Below are 18,891 nucleotides of genomic sequence, written 5' to 3' on the forward strand. Positions count from 1 at the left end.
CCACAAATGAGACGTGGAGTTATCACTCTAACCAATTTAACAATTTAATAGGTTTTATGGTTAACTTCGTTATCTTTTTTGCAAAACCAGCCCTAAAATAGAGTTTAAAGTTCAAATTTAATTCTTATAGTTTGCAAAAAAAATTACACCACTTGTCTAAAACTTGGTTTATGTTTTTTAATTTCTTTATTTTCATTTATTTTTTATTTTTATATTTTTATATTTTTTGTTTGTATATATATATATATATATATATATATATATATATATATATATATACACTTTATTATTTTCTTTTTTTGTATATTATTTTATATTTTTCGTATTTTTAGTTTTTTTTGTTTTTATTTTCGAATTACTTTTAAATTTTTTTGTATTTTTAATTTTTTTATTTTTTCGTTTCTTCTTTACCTTTTTCAAAAAGTATAAAATGTATCCACATATTAGAGTATCTTATAATTTTGAAGTTTCGGTTTTTTTATGGTTTCTAGTTTTCTTTATAATTTTTGTAACTTACGGTTTTGTAATTGTTTTTTATTTTCATTGACGTAAATAAAAAAGTTATATTTATGTTTATAATTTCGACCAAACTTCATAAAAAATAAAATGAAAAAGTGAACAAATTAAAATACAAAAACTACAAATTATATTAATACAAAATAGTATATAAAAAACGAAACTAAATAAAGTATATATATATATATATATATATATATATATATATATATATATATATATATATACACGAAAAACTTAAAAAAATACAAAAATATTAAAAAAACAAACAAATATATATATATATATATATATATATATATATATATATATATATATATATATATATAACCAAGTAGTTTTGACTAACAAATAAAAAATAAATGAAAATAAAAAAAAATTACAAAACATAAAACTAAATTTTGAACATGTGGTGTAATTTTTTGCAAACTATAAGGACCAAATTTAAACTTTAAACCCATATAACTCTACGTGAGTGCAAAAATGGCTTTTATAATATTTGCTCTAAATTATATTATATATAATTATATACTATACCATCGCCTTTTTCCATATATATATCATACATTAATAATCAAATATATATAATTTGTGTGATGCATAAAACCGACATCAGTTATTATTTATTGTTTCTCGAAACGTGGAAGAGATTGATTGCCATGAATGCGTATATATATACCGGCATTCACTCCCATTATAAGACCTCTCTTTCCTCACCATATTTACTCCCACAGTCCCACTCCATCTTCTTCGTTAAAGGAGTTGCAGGTTCACCCATGGCCTAACATGGTGGCCGCAGAAAAGTTGGGATGCAGCCAAGGATGACTTGCCGACAGCCATTAATGACCTTACAGTGTATTGCAGCCATGCATGGATAATCCATTCGGCAAGTTGTCCTTGGCTACATCCTTCTTTCTGCTTCTCATGCTTGGCTTTTTCTTCTCGCTTATTGGGTGATAATTATATTCATCGTCTTTTCGTTTTATACCATTTAATTTTCTTCGAGTTTTGATTTTATATTCGGATTGCTTTACAGATTATGAGATTATTTCATATCATTCAATTTCTTCAAGTTCTAATCTTATATTCGAGTAGTTTTACAGATATGAGATTAAGATTATGTTCAATAACGAGTTTTTTAAACAATTTTTAGTTTTTAATTTTTAAAGAACTCGAAGAAAAAAAAAAAAGAAACTTTGTTTAGGAGTATGAGCCTAATTATTTTATTTTAAATTAAAAACTTCTAAAAAAGCTATTTCAAATAATTTCTTGTGTAGATTTTAACAATTACTTTTGCGGAGCTTTTCAGTAAAACTAAACTTTGACGTTCTGCTAAACTTTGTTCACAAGAGTGAACTTGATATTTTTATTTTAAATAAAAAAACATTTAATTCAAAAGCTATTTTAAATAACTTAATGTTTTTATTTCAAATATAAAATTTCAAATTCAAAACCTACTTTTCAATAAAAGCTTTTCAATAAAATATGAGTGAGTTTAATATTTATATTTTAAATAAAAATCTTTTAATCTAAAAGCTATTTTAAATAGCTTAATGTTTTTATTTCAAATATAACATTTCAAATTTAACAGCGACTAAGCTTCTCAATAAAATATGAGTTTAATATTTTTACTTTAGATAAAAAAAATAAATAAATAAATAACTTTTAATTTAAAAGCTACTTTAAATAGCTTAATGTTTTTATTTCAAGTATAAAATTTCAAACTCAAAAGCTACTAAGCTTTTAAATAAAATATGAGTCTAATATTTTTATTATAAATAAAAAAAAAAATTAATTCAAAAATCTACTTTAAATAACTTAATGTTTTTGTTTCAAATATAAAATTTATAATTCAAAAACTACCTCAAATTGTTTTTAACATCAATTACTTGCCCAACTTTTATACACATAAAAACTAAACTCAGCTCCTAGCTAGTTTTGCCACCAAAAAACATTTGACCTGACAGAAGGAGCAACTCTTGTTATGGTTTCAAATCCCTTCTGAGTCATAGATGGTAATAATTTGGAGTAGATTGGTTTGTCATTCCAAAAAAATTATAATAAATAAATAAATAAAACCTAGTTTTGCCAAATGTATATCCTAAATTTTGCATATGCGCATTCATTCATGAACTACCAAGTACGAGTAAATACGTTTTATGTGCTTCTCTTTTATATGTTAAGCGAGGCAGTAACATCAAAATGTAGAAAGATTCTAACTTGTAATTTCCATTAAAACCACGTTTACAAGATAGTCATCTTCCTTCATATATACATATTACACACAGAATTTAGGCTTCTAAGCCACAAGAAAATGAGAAAACATTTGCACACACTTCCTAGCATATTGTTTCACACAGACTCGGGCTCGACTTTTGCACTATTTACAAAATAAAAGCACACACTAACATAGTACAAAGGTACCCTATACACACACTAACATTTAGACACATTACCCTTTAGAAGATACTAAACACAACTCATCTCCCATAAGATACCAAGGTTTTATCTTTACTCTCATCTTTCTTTTCCAATGTTGACTTCAAGGGCCGAGGAAGTGGAAGTGGAAGTGGTAGACTCGGTTCTGACAACGACCCAGATACTGATACTGCTGATATTGGTACTGGTACTGGTGGTGTGACCTCTTTTGGAGTGTACACAAAAGAAAGGTCCCGGTTTGCACCAAGTGCGACAAGTTCTTTCTCTTCCAGACCTTTTGCAGGAGCTAAACCGCATCGATCGGGTTTGTGTTTTGCTAATGCATCTTTAAATTTCTTGATCTGTATGATAATTACATGTCATTAGCTTCAAATTATCGTCTTTTTCTATCATTAAAACAAAAAGAAAAAAGAAAAGATTGAGGAATATGAACACAAACCGTGGCATTTGTACAGCTGAAGCTACAAACACGACCTTCAGCCCCTCTGTAAAATCGAAAGAATGGAAGAACATGAACGTTAAGGCTATAACACATGGATTTATGATCTTCATAGTTCACTTGAAGGAATTGTACGTCTGGATTCATCTCTGCTAACTGACATATCTGTAAGAAAAATTAAATGGGTGTTGGTTAAAGATTGAAGATTGGGAGAAATTAAAGATTTGATTTTGAAATTGAAATTGAAATTGAAACGAACCTTTGGATGAAGAGCTTTGCATCCACCACAACCAGGTGAAAAGAAATCAACGACAACAAGTTTATCGCCTGCAAGCAGAAGAGATTCAACAAGATCTTCTGCGCCTGTTATTTCCTTCATGTTTGGTTGAAGACCTTTCTCCCACCATCTTAAAGATTTCCCGATGCTTAAACTCATCTGTTTCATCATAAGTTCAAGATTCGTAAATTAGTTTGATCCACCAGACAAATGCCCAAAGATACTGACAATTGGAAGAAACAAGAAAGTTTAACAATCGAAAGGAAGAACAGCATCAAAAAAGCTCATGAAGTCGCTTCCATTCCCGAGTTTTATGAACATGGTGAAACAGTAATCAAGTATTTTGTAAGAATTTGTATCTGGTTATGTCATCAAGTTCTTCTTTTTTCTTGTTTTTTTGGTGTAAAGAAACGATTTTTATGCTAAATGCTATGAGAAAAAAACTAAAGCCCAAATCTTCATAATAGGGTAAAGTATACGCAACAATCAAAAGCAATAACGAGCAATTGCAGAAACCCTTTTATCATAAATCACGCAAATTCTATAAAATTTTGTAAGATTCAACATTGAATGAAGAAAAAGGTTAATGAGTTGAAATCAGAAAGCAAACCTTAACATCAGATGCAGCAACCGCTTGGGTAAAGACCCTTCTTTGTTGACCACCGCCTAAAGCCACCTTCCGACCAAAGAAATCACCGTCTGCCGATGATCGGAAAGTCAAAGATGTTGCCGATTTTGAAGAAGACGCCGGCATCTTTATCATTACAGGAGACGATTTGTCCAGTTTATTGCAAAGTAAACCATGGTTACAGGTAGAAAACATATAATCGTTACTTATAATCTTAGCCATGATTCCTGGGTTTCGCGAATTCAAATTGAATGTAAGAAAAGGGTTTTTTGAGATGCAGGATGAAAGGTTTTTGGATTGCGTTTAGTCAAAATCGGAAAAAGGGAGTTATTGAGAGACTATGCCTCTGTGATTGATTATTGTGTAATCTATACTATACGTGCAAGAGTATAAAGCGGTTTCGAAATTGAGATTGAAGAAATTTGTGGGGTCCTTATTTTTTCTTTGTGGATAGTTTCACTTTTTCTAGGATCCGCTTTTCCTATTTTATTTCAGATAACGTAATCCAACGGTGGATGATGTGGTTTACCAGTTCATGACAGTAGGATCTGTCTTCTTTGATTTACACTTTACCCCCTTGTACTTATATAATTGTCTATTTCAGTCCTCAAATTTTGAGTTTAGTTTTTCCAAACTCAAATTGTATTCTAAACCAATTTTATTACTAACAAATGTTCCTATAATATTTTCTAAAAAAAAAATTTAACTGTTAAATATTCGCTTGTTTCCTTACATATACCATTCCAAAACCACCTATATTACATGTTTGAATTTGAATATTGTAATACTTGTGAGCAAATTGAATTGGTGTCTATTAATTATATGACATCTTATTACAATTTTGTAACATGTGCTCTTGTTAAAAGGAATCTCTATTTTGCTTGATGAAATACTTGTTAAAATCAATTAGCATTGTTTTCACACAACTTTGTAGAGAATTTGTTTTTGGACCAATAATAATTAACATGTAAACTAGAGATATACAATAATACAAACCATGAGTTAAAAGTTAAAACATCATACTAGAAAATGAACATCCTATAAAACTCATGGGGGCAAAATGTAAATATTAGAACGAGATGAAATTCATGCGTCAGGACCACGATAAATAGATAAGGTCCTATATGGTAGATGGAGATGCACGTGACCGACCCCTTCATCACCCACGTGGATCCACATACGTTAAAGCTTGAGAATGTAAATTGACGATATTACCCCTGTGTTGAAAAAGAAGTGGATGTTATTTGGATAAAACTCGTATGAACACAAAGGAGAGACATAAACTGATAATCACTATGACCTTTTGTCACCTTTATTCGTACAAAACCTAATTTTCATGGTAGGCATGTGTTCATGTCAAAATCACTTTTGCATAAAGTTGAAAAAGTATTTTTTTTTTTTAAAGTGTCACATTTATTTCGTACAAACCTATTTTTTAATCGGGTTTTATGTTTTGCTAGCTGAAGTATTCCGGCCAAACTGAATAATCATTGGCTTGCTTTTAAACACAAATCCATTTACTAAATTCTGCAAAAAAAAAATATTAATAATAATTACTTCAAGTATTCATATTAAAAAATAACAAAACTAATTCCAACTAAAAAGAAATTGAAAACCATACAAGAGCACGATGAGCAATGTCAACTGATGGGAATGTTACAAATGCTTGACCCCTCATTCTTCCCTCCTGAAACCCAAAAACAAGTTTGACTTTATTTGACTTGAAATATGAGATTTCCAATTATAAGAAATTTGAATGAGTTTATGAAAATATTAATTCTTAATTGTTATTTGTTACCTGCATTAACTTCACAGAAAGATTTGTTTTAGCTGTTTCAATGCTTCCAAAGAACGAACCTACAGCAAAAAGTAACAGAATGGAATCAATCATTACATTCCATTGTTATGTTCAATTCCATTCCCTCTTTGATCACTGCTTACCAAAGACAAAATAGAAGTCATCTACAACCACATCTTTTGACAAGTTTTTTATGTACAACACAGGAGCAGGATTTCCAGCATTATAATTCTGCAAAAAAGTAAACTTACAATAAATATAAATCTTATTTACTAATTACAGTTTTTTACAGTTTACCTTAAACATTGGAAGTGATAAAATTTCTTCAGGGGGTAATTTTCCATGCTCTAAATCTTCAATACTAGCAAAAGATTTACTACATAAATTCTCATTCTCCATCTCCTCCACATCTTCTGCTATTTCATCATCTATTTGTTCAGTTTGAGTTTGTTTAGGAGTAATTTTAATCTGTAACAAAAAAGAAACATAACAAGTAAAAAAAAAAAAAAAAAAAAAAAGATATTAAACAAAGTGTTAATAGTAAATAAAACCTGCAACACGGGATTTTTCTTTTTTATCAATGGAATCTCTTTAGGAACTAAAGTTGCAGCTCTCAATCCAACAGCTTCATGTGCTACATCCTTGTCAACAGCGGGACCCACAATGGATTCCCGTTTTATACGCTTTCTCCTACCTCCAACATTTTCCTAAAAATGTATAAATAAAGTATTTGTGAAATTATAATTATAATTATATTGACATGAAAATGGAATTAGACAATTAGTTACCTCATCTGAAGACTCCAATTCTGATTCACCACTTGAGAGATGTGCAACTACAGGAGGGGGTGGGGGTGGGGGTGGGTGGGTAGGGGGTAGGGGTGGGGTGGGTAGTGCTGCACGAAATGGGGCTGGAATATTCATTTTGTTCATCAAATGCAACACCTATAAAGAAACAAGTGATATAAATAATTATTGTATTATAACATAAAATGACAAATTTAGGCATGAAAAATATCACCTGTGTGTAGAAGCGAGGAACAGCAATGAGAGCATTTAAAATGTTGGTCAAGATATTCCCATCTGGTGGAGGGTATGCATATCTGAAGTTAAGTAATTAATTTAGTTTAATAATTAAAAAAAAGAAAAGAACTTTACAAATGTTAGTTAATATACAAAGATTAAAAATTAAAACAAGGAAAACTTACTCAAGGTGAGGAGGAAAAGGGTACTCCACACCAAGTTTTTCAGCAATAGGTTCAAATGCTGACGTGGACTTGGTCACTGATTCTTGCTTCAAATCTTTGGCCACATCAGCTTCATCCTTTGCTGACATGGCGTTGTTCCCTAACTTTGGTTTGTTTTGCTGAGTTTTAGTATCATGTGGTGATGTTGTAGCTCTCTCAACTGACAAGACTTTACCAAGAAAACGTAACCTGATTGGATATTAAGCAGCTATATAACTTAAAATTTTATAAAGATATAAAAATTTATAAGCTTTGAATTAGTTAATTAATTACCCATTTAATTGGCGTTGTGCTTGAGTTGCTAAACCGTCATTATTGAAATCAACAAATGCACAGTTCCTCATCCTGCATTAATAAGACTCATGTCAATTAACTGAAATCAAGAAAACATTAAGTTAAGATTATTTTATCTTTCAAGTTTCAACAGTTGACAATGAAGCTATGAAAAATGTGAATCACAGTACCTTCCAGTAGTGCATGGACGAACAGAAGAAGCACCATAATGGGAAAAAAGACGGGTGAGGGTATCATGGGGAATAGCTTCAGGAAGATGACGTATCAAGAGTGTAGTAGATGTGTCTTTTTCTGGTGGTTTTGTTGAAACTTCGCCCATGTTTTGAAATGCATAATTGTATATCCCTTGAGGATTATTAGGTAGTGGTTGAAAAGGTGGAACATTTGCCATTAGAGCGTCTGCAGTGATGAGTCCAATTATAAGTTGTTGTTTTTAAAGCTTTGGTTGAATTGAATCGCATATACAGAAAGAGAGAAGAACATGAATCGGATGTCTAATGCGCGAGCATCAAAATCAAAACCCTACTCAATTGATTCTCATGGACAATACGTCGAACACCTTGTGTGCCCCTGTTCTATCAACCCACAAAAAATATATCACAAGCAAGGAAAAAACCCTAACTTGAAACGCAAATTATACATCATGCAGAACACATCCCCATTCCCAATACCACCACCATCCCACCAAACTAGTTACAATTTCTGAGAAAGAAAATTAGCGGGAATTTGAATTTGGGGCGTACCTGTAAAACACAGTCGAAGCTTATTTTCTTAACAAATTTCCACCCAGATGGCCAAATAGCAAATTGAGTGTCTGTTGATCAAAATATACAGCTAACGGTAGAAATGTAGAATCAAGAAGACAGAAAGGGAACACGAGACTGACGAGAGCAGTCGAGCTCGAGCACAATGCTAGACTACGGGCCTTAGGCCTAAGACTCAGCAGATTTCAATATTTCATAATCAAGATCAGCCCAAATTGGTTTCTTCTAGAGTGGGCTTATTGGAACCCCAATCGGAATACGAAAGTCTGAACTTGGCAATCAATCATTTTCCTCTTCCCCACAAAAATGTACATCGAACTTGAAAGCCATGATTTTTCTAAAAGTCAGCATGCATTTAGGGGTATTTGGTATTCGGGTTAATGATTGAAAATAATTACTGTATTTTATATGCAACAGTTATGTACTTATATACTTGTATAATAGAAATGGATATACAATATATAACGTTTCGATTGTTTGGTAAATTTTGGTAGAGAATTAATAGATAAAATTATAAATTAAGATATTCTTGTATATTGTTGAGTTATTTAGATTTAAGTTATGATTATTAAGTTTTTATTAATTATAACAATATTTTCTTGGGATGTTAACCGAACTAGTCCTTATAAACCAATCATTAACAAAAAAATTTTTTTTTTTCAGTTTTTGGAAAATGGTCCCATTTTCTAGAGCGTCACATTTCGAAGTAGTTACGGTAGTTCCAGAATTGATGAGTGGTTGGTGAGATTTGACTTAAAATTTGAAATTAGAAAGCATACATTCTAAATTGACATTGTGCATTTCGGACTATCTTTGGACATTTCGGATAAATTCTGGAATATTTTGATAACACATCCTTTGTTTTCTATATTTCTTTCACTTACAACTAAGAATTTGGAATTGTTTTTTCTGACATTTGAAAATGAGTTCCTCAAATGCATGGAAAAAGCTTTGTGAGCACCTGTTTGTTTTTATAATCTTAAAAGAACTAACCCGAAACTTTTACCAACATTAAGAAAGATGTTACGGACCATTTTCAGTTATGTTTTATGGCTCTAGGATGTGTTGTAAAATACTTTTCTAGTTTTTTAAGATATAAATTGTTTAATTGCAGTTATAAATTTTGTTACAATTGATGTTGCAAAAAATATAGATTTATACATTTTTGAGTTGACTTTACCGATGATTTACATAGATGCTCAATGTTCATATCGGGTTTCGTGGACAAAAACCATTAGACCATGCCTATAGTGTTTTGGTTTGGGCATGTCACATAGTTTCGAATGTATTAGGGATGTTAGGGGTGTAGCGTCCATCACTAATGTTTGAGTAGCATCATTCATGACAACCATAACAAATTATATATGATTGTTTAAAATCATATTATACTTTCTTTATATGTGATACCCACGAGTGCTTCGGACTTGCATACAGTGCAAACAAGCATTGTCTATGTTAACTTCAAACAACTACATGTAGCTTTCCATTAAGTCAAACGTAATATTCAACAACTTTAGGTCATTCCTGTAATGTTATACTCGTCTACCTTGATTTTTTATTCCGAGAAACTCTTGTATATCTTTGGACATTGTAATCATTAGAATTTGCATATTATAAAGCACTACTTTCTACCTTCCTTGGCTTCTGAAATCGGTAATGGGATTTTCAATACCAACGACCGATCTTGTACACGGTAAAATTCACGAATCATTTCTAACGTAGTCCTATCAGCAAGACCCTATTGTTTAACATCAACATGTATAACTTAATATTGATGGAGGTGACGTGATAGTGAATGTTGAATATTGCATATTGTGATAAAAAAAAAGATAGAATTTTTTAACACAATGATATGGTTCCAAAAATAATTAAACTTATAAAGCGGTAACTAGTCCATGGAGTTATCAACGTCCAAAAACATGTCACACTAATATAAAATAATAGTTTTCTCCAATATTTGTCGGCTTTCGTTTTATGGAATTTCTTTTTGCTTTCAGTTAATCTTTTAATGTTTTCTTTGATTTTCTTCTTACTTTCATGTTTGGTAGCGGTGAGTGTAGCTTTTTTATTGTCAAATCCCATATTTCTCCATATATATATATATATATATATATATATATATATATATATATATATATATATATATATATATATATATAGAGAGAGAGAGAGAGAGAGAGAGAGAGAGAGAGAGAGACAGAAAGAGAGTTAGGTTCAAATGTTTTCACTATCTGTTATCTGCATGTATGATTGATTCTGGACCAATCATTTTAGTTATTTTAAGAAAGTAATTAATACATATTAAATGCGGAAGATGTAATTAATACTCATTATATCTTCAACATGTAATATGCATTAATTACTTTCTTAAAATAACTAAAATGATTGGTCCAGAATCAATCATACATGCACACAATAGATAGTGAAAACAAAATAACCTAACCATATATATATATATATATATATATATATATATATATATATATATATATATATATATTAAAATTCTCCTACCTTAGCTACAGTAACTTTGTTAAAGATTTGACAAAAATGGTATTTCCTTTATATATATAGTTGTGTCTCATTTTAACTTTGCTAAGGATTTGGCAAAAAAGATCCTTTTTTTATATATACATGCTTTTTGTCAATTTTGCCCCTATTCTTTAGTCATTGACACATTTTGTCCTTCCAATCAAAATTTTTACATTTTTTAGAAACCTTTTAACATTCAAAGTTTGGCCACAAAATTTTAAGGAATTGACAACTTCGGCCCCTTTTCTAAAAACTTTCTAATTTCAACCCTTTAATTTTTTAGTCATTTTGACATTTTTGGTCCTTACAGTCTAAATTTTTATATTTTTTCATAAAAAACACACAAAACGGCCCGAGGCAAAGTCCGGGTTTGTCCTCATATTTAACTTTTATTGTTTTTTCCTGTCCGTTGCACTTTCTGCCGGCTCTCATTTTCTTTTTTTGGTATATTTTTAATATATTGGTCCGCATATTTATTTTATTGTTTTTTTTTCATGCCTCTACATATCCGTCTCCGTCTGTGAAAATTAAGGGTCGAATTATCACACTTGCAACTTTTAACAAAAATAACACTCAAATCAGACACACACGGCCCATGCGGAGCATGGGCAACATATTGTGATATCCCCCTTTTCACGGCCAGAAAAGACCGATTTTTGTTTATGCTTTATAAAAATCAGAGTATCTCTTTCAATAAAAACGTTGCGGAATTTGTTCCCAGAAAAACATGATAATTTCATTATCAAAGCATTTCCGAAAAAATGTATTTTTATTCCTTTAAAAACATTTGGGATGTCATCGTCAATACAGAAACATAAGCATAAACAGAACTTACATTCATTTTACACTAGTGACCTATATCTCCTTAACCTCTCAGTGTAATATAACTTCACATCGTCACCTGTGATACAAGTAAATTGAGTGGGTCAGGTTGGTAACCTGGTGAGTACATAGGGTTTTCAACCCACAATAATATAATTATTATGTTTAATCATCAAATAATTAACCCAATTACCCATCCCCGTTATCTTCTTTATTCCTAAGTACCTTCCCTAAGGATTTATCCTAAGGGACGTCTCCTACATCATATTTACCTCTCGTCTCCTTACATCGCATTTCCTTATATGTTTGTTCCTAAGGACTCTCCCTAAGGATCATTACCTACATCGCGTAGACAATATTGATTCAGGGATTACTTCCTCAATACATGCCCAACAAGGGTTAGGGTATCATCGCATGAATACGTAGTTACAACATCGCCTGAACTCGTAATTCATAGTAAAGGGTTAGAGTATCATCGCATGAATACGTAGTTACAACATCGCCTGAACTTGTAATTCATCACCTACAGGTTATGAGCCTGCTGGTGTTTCCATGGGGTTGTCTATAATAGTCCGTGGTCACCATCTATACTCTGGTAGATGACTACATCTCCAAATTATCGACGGACAAGGTTATAGTATCTTTCATCCTACATCATCGATTCATTATCACTTATCTATCCTCACCTAATTATCATCACCTATCTCTCATCACTACAAGAAAAATAGCCTTTAATGACGCGCAAACAATGACACTCACTGATTCACGTTACGCATTTTTGGGCGTCCTTAAAAATATTGTCAGACTTCCAAAATTTGAAGGATAGTGGACACGCATTTTTGCGTGCCCTTAAATTAGTGTTTCAAGAAAAAAAAAATTAAAAACACGGAGGGCGCTTTATCTTAAGCGTGCGTCTTCTGTAGGTGTCGCTTTATAATTTTAAGGAAACGCGCCTTGAGAAATAACGGGGGGAAACGAAACCCTAAAATTTTGAAAACCCGCCTTTCTTTTCTACCTTCTTTTCTTCATCTTCACAATCAATTCTCCCCTTTTGTTTCTCTATTTCGATGGTTGTTTCCCTATTTCCCTAATCACGTCGTCGCTGCGAATCACACACCGAAGGCTGAAGCAACGAAAACATTGTAACTTTCTCTTAATTGTTTCATGGTGGTTGAAAAGGTTTTCCTTGTGTATCAGTTACCACTATCGTCGCCGTCATCTGACCTTCACTTGGTTCTAACGAAAAGGAAAAAGCGTGGTTTGTGTATTTGTAAACCCGATATAGAGATTTTTGGGTCCGATTTTTTGGGATTACCATAAATCCCCCTAAATCCAACCATTACACTTGCTCATTCATTCCCCATAAATCCCTTCATCTTGATTACGATCTACAAACCCCCTAAATCCCCCAGTTAGAGTATCTACCATGGATGCTGTACGCCGACCTAATCTCGATCTTAGTAATTCTTCACCCATTTCATCAATTTACACCAAAACCCCTCAAACACCAACCTCTTCAACTTTTCCCTATAAGTACCGATTATCTTCTTCCAATTTCAATGGTTACCATAGCAAGTGTAAAGTACCAACACCACCTCAAGCTTTACCCAAGGCAAATTCGAACGAATCAGTTGAATCCAATAAGAAATTGATTGATTCAACTGCTAAAGGTTTGATCGGGCTTGCTGCTGCAGTCTCTGTTTGTTTAGATTCGCCAGCTCTTGCTGAGTCCTTGACAATAGCATTCCCATCTTCTCGTACTCATGAGGTAGGTGTTCAGTTCGATCATCTTTTTTAGTAGTTTGTTTTGGTCGTGAAGATAAGGTGTTCGATCTATTGCTTATATGGGTTTGGTAAAATTTGATTTCGTAACAGGTGAATGTTGTGCAGCGAACTCTCGTAGAGACTTGGGGTTTGAGATGCAAAAAATTGAAGATCACAACTTATAAACATATCTACCAAAAAATTTTATTAGATGTTGTTAAATAAGTATCCCAAGGATCTTATTGTTCACTGTAATCATTTCTATAGCACTCCTCTCCTCTTTTCAGAAGATACTTCTCAGTTGTGCATACCAAATGTTTATGAACTTGATGTTATTACTGGAAGCTGAGAAAAAGAATTAGTGTTGGTTAAAAGTGTTGTTGAACTTTGGTTGTATTATTGTTATTATCATTTTTATTTTCCATACTATATCTTGTGTATCGATATGCTCTACAGGCAGCAGACGTAACTCTGCACTAGCAACACTTGATGGAATTGATGTGATGGGAAGCAGATTAGCAGATGAGGTGAGTATCCTCCTCGTTAATCATTTTTAGGGTTAAATCCAAGACCTAGAAATATTCATTTCTGCTATGACACAACATTGTAGTTTGAAGTAAAAGTGGTGGTTTTGGTTGCAGGTGATATCTGTGATAGAACGCAATCCTAAAGTTGAAAAGATATCATTTATAGGTCACTCACTTGGTGGCCTGATATCAAGATATGCTATTTCTAAGCTCTACACACAGAATCAGACATACCAAGACAGATCTGGAAAAATTGTTGTAGTTGAGACTATTAACTTTATTACAGTTGCGACTCCACACCTTGGCTCAAGAGGACACAGACAGGTTTGTAAATTGTGAGTTAATTATTTGGAAATAGTTGATGGAAGTGTTGGTGGTTTCAGGTCCCAATGTTCTGCGGAGTCAGAGGCCTTGAGAAAGTAGGGTACCACAGTTCAGTGGTGGTTAGAAGAACAGGAAGACATCTATATTTCAAAGACAAGGCTAATGGACAAAGACAGACCCCTCTCTTGGTTCAGATGGCCAATGATTCAGAACACCTAAAGTTCATGTAAGTCTTTCATTGACATCCCCCCCCCCTTTTTTCAGCTAAACACAGTAGAAAAGAATGAGAATTTGGAGATCTGTTTGCATGAATTTTGTAGTTGATTTTGTAGATCCGCATTGCAGTCATTCAAACGCTGTGTTGTTTATGCAAATGTCCATTCAGACCATATCCTAATATTTTTTCCTGAAAAAATCTACCATTAAGTTTTGGATGTTTTTTTTCCTTAACTCAAGCACTTGAAATAGATCTTGTGGGATGGAGCACATCATCAATCCGTCATCAGATTCAGCTGCCTAAGGTAAGAAAATAAAATAAAATAATACTACTGGGTATAGTGTAATTAATTTATCTCAGTATTTTTATAGATTAAAAATCTTGTGAGAAGTGGTAGATATCCCAATATTCTCAAGGAAGATGCAGAAAATATCACAAAATAAGAAACCTCTCTGGACCCACAGCCCAAAACCCACAAGACTAAGACAGCCACTGCCACTGCCACTGCCAGCATGGAAGGTAGCAACCAATTCATTATTCAACTGTTGAGTTATATGAATTCTAATACCATCAATTAAAAATGCAGAAATGATGATTAAGGGATTGAGTCAAATAAGTTAGAAACGGGTTGATGTTAGCTTTAAAGGAAGTAACCAATGATACCTTGCACACAATACAATCCAGGCAAGCATCACACCCCCGCCCATATGTTTCTTTACATTTCAATCTCTATTCTTTATTATTATTATTCATGTTGTTGTTAAAACTTAAAATAAAATTTCCCAATCTGTTAGGCAACTTTATGCCAGTCAGACAATCTGTGGAAGATCACAACTTATAAACATATCTACCAAAAATTGAAGTTTTTAAGCATCTAAATCTAGTTCTTTCCCAAGTTTGAGATGCAAACCAAAAAAGTAGCAATGGGAAGAAATTCTTCTAAAGCACTTGCTAGTCCAAAAGTTTCAAAAACTCAGAAGAAGGTGCCTGAAGATTTCAATAACCAAGAGAACAAAGCCTCTCAGATGATTACATCCTCTGCTAGAAAAAAAAAACCAGGTTAGTTGGTTACCCTTTTTTATTTTTTGACATTATTATTACTTTTTGTTCACTGAGGATTATAAATTTGGATGCTTTATGTATCTATATCTTTTGTAACTAGCAGCAGCCACCTACCCAAAGGATAGCAATGAGAATGTTGATGCAACTTATTTAAATACTAGAGGCATATGTTTGGACAATGATTCTTATATTGCAATCAACAACATGTCTGTGGATTCTGAGGTAATCATATATCTGTCCATTTGTTGTTTGACTTTTGGATTTCATTTTCATCAATCATCATCATAAGATAAATGGCAATATCTTGTAATTATGGATTCTCACAAAGTGAAAGTGTTTCTTTTTGATATGATGTAGGGATGTGAGACAACAAAATCTTTTTCAAATGGAACCATATTTTCTCTGGCGTTCCATATTTCCAGAAATACTGAAGGAGAAATTGTAGATGGAGGTATATAATTAAACTGCTATTTTGCTTACATGAAACAGATTTAGCTTAATATTAGCATAAAATATGTTTATTTGTGATACATAATTAGGATATGGTCTATCAAGTGAAGTGTCAGCCATATACCAATGATGAAAGACTCAAAGCTAAAATGTGTTGATGAGACTCTAGTGAACACAATAGATCGAGATGGGAACATGCTTCCTATTAACATGATCAATGGCCTTGCTCTTACTCGTGATCCGCTAGTTGTTCTTCTAAGTTTTTTTTTTGACATGAAAATCTATGTATTCACCTTCTGTTACATCTTTTGCTAGTGCTGACATGGCAGTGAGACAACAGCCACATCAGAAGATGTATAAGCTGAGAACTGGTTGTGTTAATGTGTCCCATTCTCATAAACTTGGTAACAGGGAGCACACAAAGGCTACAGCTCAAGAAACATGTGACAGTTGGCGAAAAAGGTGTTGTTTTAGCCCCCTCCCCCCCCCCCTTTTTTTTTTTTGATATTTTACATTTGTATAAACCTAATATGCTTTTGATTTCTGAAATAAATTGATTTGTGCAGGGGAAACGAGGCTTATAAGAGTGGAGATTTATCAGAAGCTGAAGTATGTTATTCAAAGGGTATTAGTTCAATACAACATACAGAGACACCTGGCGTTTGTATACAACCTCTTATTTTCTGTTATAGCAATCGTGCAACTATACGCATGGAATTGACTGAAATTCATTCCATTTCCTCTAGCCAACCAAACATGATAATGGAATGTAATGATCTATTCCATTATTGTTATGGATTTTATTTGTTTATGTATGCTCTTACAAGATTTGTTGTAAGTCCTTTAATCCCAAGCCACTAGACATCAGGATAGTTATTAGCTTTTGTACACAATTGTCTAACTAAATGTACCTTTTAAACTGGGATAGTGCAGGCCTATGCTTGAGATCACATTTTCAACAATAGACATACCAAAGCTCCTAAGTCAGGTATTAAAAATTCCACCTTTTGCCCTTGGCTTGATGCATATTTACTATTTAGCTTATTATTTTGATTTACACTTGCAGGAAATTAGAAGCAAGGAGCTACATAATGATGTTTCATAGGTACTCCCTGGTTATAAACAAGTATGAATATGATTTACACTTCCAGTTCACATTGTATCCAATTATGGAGAGGATATTTGGCCCCATAGTAGTAGCTCGTTTGCAGGAGTAAGCAATTTTTCTTTAATTTAGTTTTTCTTTTACCATTTGTTTAATTTAACTATTCATTTTTGATGTAATTATTGATTTTGCATGAGAGAAAAAAAGTTTTATATATGAATCTTGAAAAATGGGATGTTTGTTTGATAAGTGAGGTCTTGAATATGTTTTGTGTAGGTTGTGTCTATACCACTACTCACAAGTTATCCATTCATAGCCATGTTGACTGGATTTGCTCTCCCGTTGACTTTAAATTTTGCATCCATTATAAAGAATGTTTTATCTGTAAGTTTTTCAGGGACTAAATCTGTCTACTTCATTAATTGCATGCTACTATTAGTTTATTACTTAATATAAGATAATATTTGCACATATTGCAAAATGCAAGAAATGTTATAATTATTTTTAGCTTGATAATTTGGTTTCATGTCATCAACAGGTATCCATCATAACGGGGACATTCATGCTGCAAAATAAAGTTGTGGTAATCTTCGCCTCCTCAGTTCTATAGCTTTTTTTAGGGTTAGATTCATAAAGTAACAATGCACTTTCATTGATTTATTTATTTATTACAAGTTTATAACATCCTAATTTCATTTTTTTCTTATTAGAACATTGTACTTTGAAAAATCTACCCAATTATCTTATTGTATAGCTTGAGTGCATCTATGGCTTAATCTTAATAATAATTCAGTTTTATATTATCTTATTGTCAAGTTAGTTTAGTAAGCTTAAGAAGAGTAAACATGGTATCCTTATCTCAGTTGCAGTCAAATCACAAGCTTCCGGGGCCAATTCAGTTGTTGCGACATTTTCTGAATTCAAACACCTTCTTCTTGTGTATAAGTTCAATAGCAAACTCATTACTTTCTTGTGTATAAGTTCTATTAGAAGACAAACATATTTTTGATCCCTTTGAGATTTATCCATTTGTCTACTATTGGAATGATTATTTGTATGACATCAACTTTTGTGCAATGTATTATATTTTTTGTATATGGTATTTTATTTTCTATTATGAGACATGAAATGGAAATTTAATTTGAAAATTAGTAAATCTATAAATAATTTTTTTTAAACAGTTAAAATTATGATACGCAAAAATGTGTGTCATCTGCATTTATGACATGGCCTTTCTTGACAGGGGCTTTCTTGATACGCATTGCGTGTCATTAACACGCGCGTCGTAAGGTTACGATACGCAAATGCGTGTCGTCTTCCTTTATGACAGGGCCTTTCTTGATACGCATTGCGTGTCATAAACGTGCGTCGTAATTGCGCATCGTAAATGAGCGTCGTAAATGCGCGTCGTAAATGTGCGTCGTCTCTCTTTATGACAGGGCCTTCCTTGACGCGCATTTGCGCGTCGTCTGAGCCCTTTACGACGCGCAATGAGCGTCGTAAAAGGCTGTTTTTCTAGTAGTGCATCATTTTATTTTATCACACATCAACTATTTCATCTACTCATGTTTTATCCCAACATATTTGTAGATATAAAATAAATATATAGTTTAAATCATTTAAAACATGTATACATATCTTTCACCAGCATAGACAACAAGTATTCAGAAAATATGCACACATAGCA

The 18,891-nt window shown here is 32.4% G+C and overlaps 2 protein-coding genes across 6 annotated transcripts; both read right to left on the reverse strand.

Moving 5' to 3' along the window:
- Window positions 1-2,831: 2,831 nt before the first annotated feature.
- Window positions 2,832-4,668, reverse strand: LOC145058419 (thioredoxin-like 1-2, chloroplastic). The gene is made up of 4 exons (XM_079006326.1): window positions 4,282-4,668; window positions 3,654-3,830; window positions 3,395-3,559; window positions 2,832-3,296 (listed from the first exon to the last, which is right to left on the reverse strand). The coding sequence occupies exons 1-4, from the start codon at window positions 4,519-4,521 to the stop codon at window positions 2,997-2,999; spliced, it is 882 nt and encodes a 293-aa protein (XP_078862452.1). The 5' UTR covers window positions 4,522-4,668; the 3' UTR covers window positions 2,832-2,996.
- Window positions 4,669-5,226: 558 nt separating this feature from the next.
- LOC145058641 (RNA-binding (RRM/RBD/RNP motifs) family protein) lies at window positions 5,227-8,723 on the reverse strand. Of its 5 annotated transcripts, none has more exons than XM_079006530.1 (14): window positions 8,381-8,723; window positions 8,164-8,207; window positions 7,808-8,036; window positions 7,617-7,688; window positions 7,305-7,532; window positions 7,118-7,199; window positions 6,886-7,041; window positions 6,649-6,804; window positions 6,395-6,565; window positions 6,241-6,328; window positions 6,098-6,156; window positions 5,921-5,986; window positions 5,728-5,826; window positions 5,227-5,516 (listed from the first exon to the last, which is right to left on the reverse strand). In XM_079006530.1, exons 3-13 carry the CDS (start codon window positions 8,026-8,028, stop codon window positions 5,746-5,748), a joined length of 1,380 nt encoding a protein of 459 aa, XP_078862656.1. In that variant the 5' UTR covers window positions 8,029-8,036; window positions 8,164-8,207; window positions 8,381-8,723; the 3' UTR covers window positions 5,227-5,516; window positions 5,728-5,745. The 5 variants fall into 5 exon arrangements, with proteins under 5 accessions (XP_078862656.1, XP_078862652.1, XP_078862655.1 ...); XM_079006526.1 differs by having other exon boundaries at window positions 8,119-8,207; XM_079006529.1 differs by having other exon boundaries at window positions 8,164-8,212.
- Window positions 8,724-18,891: the final 10,168 nt, after the last annotated feature.

This window comes from Lactuca serriola, chromosome 6 (genome assembly GCF_051521515.1).
Source record: "Lactuca serriola cultivar US96UC23 chromosome 6, Lser_US96UC23_V15, whole genome shotgun sequence".
Classification (NCBI taxonomy): Eukaryota; Viridiplantae; Streptophyta; class Magnoliopsida; order Asterales; family Asteraceae; genus Lactuca; species Lactuca serriola.